Source organism: Ovis aries, chromosome 4, assembly GCF_016772045.2.
Source record: "Ovis aries strain OAR_USU_Benz2616 breed Rambouillet chromosome 4, ARS-UI_Ramb_v3.0, whole genome shotgun sequence".
Classification (NCBI taxonomy): domain Eukaryota; kingdom Metazoa; phylum Chordata; class Mammalia; order Artiodactyla; family Bovidae; genus Ovis; species Ovis aries.
Window position 1 is genome coordinate 106,883,663 of NC_056057.1, and position 7,691 is coordinate 106,891,353.

At 42.0% G+C, this 7,691-nt stretch overlaps 1 protein-coding gene across 1 annotated transcript; it reads right to left on the minus strand.

The window, feature by feature from the left end:
* LOC101111795 (serine protease 1) lies at positions 1–3,867 on the minus strand. The gene is made up of 5 exons (XM_027968393.3): positions 3,828–3,867; positions 2,285–2,444; positions 1,591–1,848; positions 700–832; positions 1–170 (listed from the first exon to the last, which is right to left on the minus strand). The coding sequence occupies exons 1-5, from the start codon at positions 3,865–3,867 to the stop codon at positions 21–23; spliced, it is 741 nt and encodes a 246-aa protein (XP_027824194.1). The 3' UTR covers positions 1–20.
* Positions 3,868–7,691: the final 3,824 nt, after the last annotated feature.

The following is a 7,691-nucleotide window of genomic DNA, read 5'->3' on the forward strand; positions in this document are numbered from 1 at the left end:
TCATGAAGAGATGAAGCTGTTTAGTTGGAAGCGATGGTCTGCTGAATCCAGCTCACGTAGTTGCAGACCTTGGTGTAGACCCCAGGCTTGTTTTTCTGAGCGCAACCATAGCCCCAGGAGACAATGCCCTGGAGCTTTCCATTGCAGACCACAGGGCCACCAGAGTCACCCTGGGCGGGAAGGAAGAGCCAGGTAGAGCTCAGAGCTCTGCACAGAGGGGAGAAAGGCTCAAAGGTGTTCCTCCTTTCCCCGGGGACCACGTTTCCAAGTGCTGATCCTCCACGAAGCCCATCTCTTTCCCGGGAAAGCCCACCCTCGTTCTCCACGCCATGCCCCTTTTCTTTCTCCTCCCTCCTTCTAGATCCCTTCTTTCCTCAGCTGCAGGTCTGTAAGGCCAGAAAGGAATGGGTAGTTCAGTGCTGCCCACCCAGCCAGGCTCTTTTCAGAGTTTGCCACCACTATATCCTTCCTCAGAAGGGCACCTGGATGTACTGCTTGCACATGATCTGTGTATCTTTTCGCCTGAAACTTAATCATTAATACGGCAAAAAGAAAACTTGTTATTTTTCCCCAGCCTATCTTGAGCCCTCATGATCAGTCCCAGAGACTGCTTTTCAATGTTCTGTGTTTCAGGAACTGGGGAATGCGGCGGAGATACGTGAGGCTGAGCTGAAGGACAAGGAGCGCGAAGCAGCTCACCTGGCAGGAGTCCTTTCCGCCCTCCAGGTAGCCCGCACAGAACATGTTGCTGGTGATCTGGCCTGGGTAGGCACTTTTGCAAGAGCTGTCAGATAGGATGGGGGCCTTCAGACACTGCAGGACATCAGGGTAGCTGGCTGTTGGGGACAAGATTGAAAAGAGAAGAGGATTACCCATACATTCTGGGAAATATCTTTCTCAATACCTCTCCCCATCTTCCCAATATTCCCATTCCTTCCCTCCAATTGCTAGTAGCTTCTATTTTGGAAGAAAAACCATTATCTGGATGGTCTTCCAAATGGTTTTAGTCAGCAAATTGTTCTCTCCCTAATACTAGTATCTGATGCTGGGAGGGATTGGGGGCAGGAGGAGAAGGGGAAGACAGAGGATGAGATAGCTGGATGGCATCACGGACTTGATGAACATGAGTCTGAGTGAACTCCGAGAGATGGTGATGGACAGGGAAGCCTGGTGTGCTGCGATTCATGGGGTTGCAAAGAGTCGGACACGACTGAGTGACTGAACTGAACTGAACTGAACTGAATACTAGTATCAGTGACCACATATCTTCAACCTGGAGACTTTATTTCTGAAGCAGGGCTATACTTTGAGCAGTTCCAACCTCAGCCTCTGTTCTATGTACCTCCTCATTCTTTGCTTCTCGGCAAATCACCATTCATGTTTTAGCTGCATGCCTGGCAACTTTAGCGTAGTCCTTTCTTTCTGTGTTGTCAAGCAGAGAGCCTACACATTTCAGTTATATATCCCAAGATTCCACAGAACGCCAGTCTCCTCTGGGAACGCTGCCTTGGGTGACAGAGGGCTACCTGACCCTGAGCATGGTTTTCACCTCCAGGATTCTCAGACCTGCTGACCGCGTCCCCGTAAGACTTACTGCCGCTGCTCTTGGTGTTGCCCCAGCCAGAGATGAGACACTGGGTGCCAGCAGAGGCACAGGATGTTGGCAGAGAGACAGAGGCTACTCGGCTGTTGAGACTGGCAGCTGATTTCAGTTTAATCAGCATGATGTCGTTGTTTAAGGTGTTTGAGTTGTAGCTGGGATGGACGATGCTCTTGGATGCGCTGATGAATTGCTCATTGCCCTCAGCGACGTTAATGTTGTCTTCTCCCAGACGCACTTGGATTCCACTGGATCAAAAGATGACAAGTTCTCTAAGTCTCCAGTGTGAGGGCCTCCCCCTCCCCGTGGAGCCCAGTCTTGAGCATAAGCACAGACAGAGGGCCCTTGCAGTGCACGCATGTGCACACACACACACACACACACACACACTCATCTCCTGCGTCCCCTGCATTAGTAGGGTGATTCTTTACCACTGAGCCACCTGGGAAAGAGCTATGTTAGAATACTCTAGATATATTCAACTACTCACTATTTTCCTCCCTGTGTCTTTACTGCCTTCATTTGGAAGGCCTCAATGCATACAATGTCTGGTGGGGGCGTATAATGAGGTCTTGGAATCTGAATGCTCCCCCTCAAGCATGACTCTGTTCACCCTGATTGTCTGTGGCATGGTTGAGGATGCCCTGACCTCAGAGAACAGGGCTGTGAGTACTGGTTACTTACGACTTGTAGCAGTGAGCCGCAGACACCACCCACCGGCTGTTGATGAGGGAGCCCCCGCAGAAGTGGTAGCCAGAGTTCAGAGACACTTGGTAGGGGACAGTATTTGCCCCACAGGTGTAGCCGCCCACGATCTTGTCATCATCGTCCACGGGGAAAGCAACTGAACAGAGGAAAGTTGCAAACTATCTGAAGAACTGATCCACTGTGGAATTTCTACTTTGTAGCAAGGTTTTGCAGATGAACCAGAAAAAAAAAAATAGGTCCTATTTTCTTATCAGGGATAATCAAGAAACTGTGATTTTAGCATTATTATTTTCAAAATCTTATTGTTCTATACACTTGACACATATGCTAAATATTTATGCTATTATAACTATTAATGTTTAATGCATGCTTTACATTTGATCTATATACAGATTTCTTTTTTTTATGTATGTGATACACACACTCATAGCAGAGACTCCTCACACAATATACGTCTTGAAGCCCACTACCTGAGAATATAAAGAATATTTTTGGCACAAAGGAGACATTTAAGTATATGTTCAGTGCACAGTCACCATCATTGTGTTTATTTGTAGAGTTCAGTACAGCATAAATACCACAAGAGGTAACAGAAAGGAAACTCTTAAATGCTGCCTGAGTTGTTCTGACCTGTAAAAGAATAAGGAGTTTTGTGCTTTTGCTCCCCCAATTTCTTCTTGGTTCTCACCTAAAATATTCACTAAATAATCTCATAGAACATTATAAAGTTTTTCTCTCCAATCTTTCTCCTCATCCCAATCATGTTTCCAACATTTTCAGTTTATTCAGCACTGTAAATTTTGGACCACTGACTTACTATGACTCCTAAAGACTCTAAATATCTGGGATCATATGTTCTATGCCCCATTGTTCATATTTCTTAAACTAACTTTGAGATAGACACTTTTGATATATAAGCAGGCCTATTGAATTCATTTATAATAATCAAATTTGAGGACATTTTGTAATAAGTTTGAAGAATACAACTGTATTGAATAGTATAAAAACTGAATAGTCTTTGCATTACTCCAAAATTTCATTAGTGAAGATGTGGTAAAACCCAGCCCGAAGATTTTATTCATAAGAAATAGAGTGTCTTTGCCTGTTAAGCTCCCTCTTAAGAAGCTTTTTTTATAGAGGAGAGTCAAGTGAGATACTCACAGCCTCAAGGAGCTTGAGCGGTCATTTGTTCCAATTGTTAGCTACAAATTCTTTTAAAGATCCAAACATTTCCTTAATGTTGACTATCTTCTTTTTCCCTCTTCATAGACCGTACCTGAAATTCAGGGCAGATTCTTCCTCTTGATGTTTTCTACACTGATCACCCCAGCTCTCCGTAATCTCCAACAAATGAGATTTAGTTTTCTACAGACATGTGTACTATACACTCTTGTTTCAATATCTTAAGCCTCTTGAGTACAGAGATTATATTTGGCATTCACTGTTGGCTTCCAGAGTACGAAGTACAACCTTAAAAAAGTTATAGACCCCTGCTGATCACTTATTTGTTTAGACTCACCAGCGGCTCCCAAGAGAGCCAGAAAGATGAAGGTCTTCATGGTTGCTCACCGGTTCTGGACTAGGGACTAGGTTGCAGGGTTTCCATCCACAGCTATTTATATGTCTAGGTTTGTCATTGACACCCATGGCCACAGGTGCCAGAAATGTGATTTCCCTGGAAAATCACAAATCCAAATTTAGAATTCAATTCCATGCTACACTGAAGATAAGTCAGCATCCAATTTAAACATCCGCCTGTGTCCACTTTTCCAGAAGGTTATGGGAATGGAAGAAATGAGTCCACCTGGTGGACACTGCTCCCCTAAATAAAAAAGTAAGTTGGGGAAAGATCACACAACAGGGCTACAGGTGGCTTGATTCCCAGACAAAAAATTTAGGTCCTTGGTTGTCTCAAGTGTGAACTTTTATCCTGAGGATGATTATCTTGAGAGCTACACCCTTGATGTTTAATTAATATTGCCTGTTTCACAATTATATCATCTGTCTTGTGGTAGCTCTGGCCTTGTATACCCATGTTAATGTTTTGTTATTAATAGGAACACTTGTAGCCCTAAGAAAAGAACAAAAATTTTATTCAAAACCACAATAGTTCAAAATAGAGAAGAGAAATTGAGCCCAATTTATACTTATCTGAGCTTACTGTTTAATAGGCATATTCTAAATACTTAGCCTATGTCAAATTAGTAAATCTCTAGACAAACCTATAAGATCCCTCTTATGATTTTCATATCACAGATGAGAAAACTGAAGGCTCACAAAAATACAAGGGACTTTGCTAAAATCACAAGGCAAGTCCATGGTAGGGTCAGGATTCCAGCCTTGGAAATCTGGCTTCAGTGTCTATGCTCCCAACCACTATGTAACACTTCCCTAGTCAGTTCACCAAAATCTGGAGGCTGAAATGTTACAGAATTTTTGGCCAGTGAAAAGACAATGGGAATTTATTGAGTGCTTATAATGTATCAAACACGGGGGACGGGCCTTCTGAACATCAGCTCATTCAGTCCTTACAAACAGCTTTGTGAGTGCTGTGCTCTAAGTTTTGCCGTTTTTATAGATGGAGGACTTGTACTTAGAGAAGCTAAGATTTTTTCCACAAATTTTCAGTTCTGTGAGGTGATCCATACAGGATTCAAACACAGTAAGCCTCACCTCAGAGCCCATGCCTTCCACATGATGCCATACACATATCAGAGGATTGATGAAATAACGTACTTTAAGGCAGGACAGCAAAAATTAAACAATTTAACATTTTCTTTGCGTCACTTTGGACTTCTTCCTTTCCTCCTAATGTGCAGTGTGCTTCCACTTTTCACAGCTCCTCAAAAATGGTGTGGTTGCAAGACAGTAAAGTTCTTTTTTTCCATTTCTTGTGAAGCTAGCAATATAACTTCTTAAAAGTTTTGTGTTTTCCCAGCTCTGTAGGGGTCATGATGTCTTGCTTCTTGCTTTGTACATGCTTACCTGGACTGTGTATCCTTGGTGAACTTTACGTAAGCTATCACCATGTCATTTCAGTGTATGATCCTGGGACTCGAAAATGTATATATCTGTGCCTTTGATGTCTAACAGGCAGAACAGTCTTCAGAGCTTCTTACAGTCTGTCTCACGGGTTATAATCCTCAGCTTGGGTTGTGTAAAATTCCCCTTTTCCCCCCTTAATTTGATTGCTGATTGAATTTTTCTCCGTAGGAGAAAACTCTGAATTCTACCAAATCAAGGGATGATTACAAGGAGCATAGGAAATTCTGAAATATCCAAGAAATGGGTTCTTGGAGCAAGAACTGTCATAATAAATGCGACACAGCAGAGTACCCGGGAGAGGTGAATCTAAGTGAGAATGAACCTCTAGCTAGATTATAGCAAGATTCTGCACCTATACGATGCATCTGAATGGCATCCTACGATGCTGTTTCTTCTTTAGCAAATTGTCACTCCTAAAGTAGTTCTGTGTCTTTTTCATTTGAAAGTTTTCTGATATGAAGATAACTTAGTAGAAGGCAGAGTGTCTCCACTCTGACACTGTTGATAGTATGAGCCAGATAACTGCTGTGGGGTGTTAGCCAGCACATTGTAGGATATTCATCAACATCCCTGGCTTAAAGTTACAAGTAGCACTAGTCTTCCTCTAGTTATGACCAAAAGTGTCTCCAAATGTTGCTGAATGTTCTCTCAGTGGTCCATTTCATCCCCAGTTGAGGATGACTCAATGGAGGTAAAATATAGCAGAGCAGCTTCTAAGGATGCAGCCATAGAAAGTGCCTATATTGTCCTTAATTGAACTCATACCCACTGAGACCATTGTACACGAGGCAGGAAGCTACCAGTCACTAATGCCTAGAAATCAAGAAATGCTAAGGAGTAAGAGGAGAACCAGATCCAGAATGAAAAATGGGGTATCTTCTCATCATATTTAATTATCTTCCATTTTTGAAACCTCCACAATGAGTTATTGGGTATTGTATTATTCTATATCATCCCTGAAACTTCCCCCCAACTTCATTAAGGATCTTAACCCATACAAAAACACATTCTAGAGAAGAGTTTGCACAATAATTGGCTTGTGTGCTGCTGTGTCCTAGAGGTCTCTGTGTGGTGTACCCTGGGCTTTTTGACTTGAATTCCTTCTATCGGGATGGGAAAAAATGAAGGTTCCAAGTTTAGGACAGTTATCTAGGAAGAAAGGTAAATTCCCAACAAAACCCCTTGAGACCTGTCTGGCTGCAGTATGATGATTCTTCACTCATCTAAAGCAGTAGCAGGAATGTAAGAAAAATGCCAAGTGATGATTTCCAGACTTCAGTAGTTCCCATGCAACTTTCACACATGTTGCATGTAAACTGCTTAGCATAGTGCTTGTACTCTAGTTACCTTCTCACTTTCTTTTTTTTTCTTTTTAGTTTATGTTTTAATTGAAGGATAATTGCTTTACAGAATTTTGTTGTTCTCTGTCAAACCTTAACCTGGATCAGCCATAGGTATACATGTATCCCCTCCTTTTTGAACCTCCCCCCCACCTCCCTCCCCATCCCACCCCTCTAGGTTGATACAGAACCCCTGTTTGAGTTTTCTGAGCCATATAGCAAATTCCTGTTGGCTATCTATTTTACATATGGTAATGTAAGTTTCCATGTTACTCTGTCCATACATCTCACCCTCTCCTCCCCTCTCCCCATGTCCATAAATCTATTCTCTATGTCTGTTTCTCCATTGCTGCCTTGTAAATAATTTCTTCTTTTTTACTGAAGAAATTTTTATTCTAAAAATGTAGAAATTTTCTAGATTCCATATATGTGCATTAGAATACGATATTTATTTTTCTCTTTCTGACTTACTTCACTCTGTGTAATAGGTTCTAGGTTCATGCACCTCTTCAGAACTGACTCAAATGCATTCCTTTTTATGGCTGAGTAATATTCCATTCTGTATATATATCACAATTACTTCATCCATTCATCTATCGATGGACATCTAGGTTGCTTCCATGTTCTAGCTGTTGTAAATAGTGCTGCAGTGAACAATGGGATACATGTGTCTTTTTCAATTTTGGCTTCCTTAGGGTATATGCCTAGGAGTGGGATTGCTGGGTCATATAGTGGTTTTATTCCTAGTTTTTTAAGGAATCTCCATACCATCTTCCATAGGGGCTATATCAATTTTCATTCTCACCAACAATGCAAGAATGTTCCCTTTTCTCCAAATCCTTTCCAGCATTTATTTTTTGTAGTCTTTTTGATGATGGCCATTCTGAACAGTGTGAGGTGATATCTCATTGTGGTTTTGATTTGCATTTCTCTAATAATGAGCAATGTTGAGCATCTTTTCACGTGTTTGTCAGCCATCTGTATGTCTTCCTTGGAGA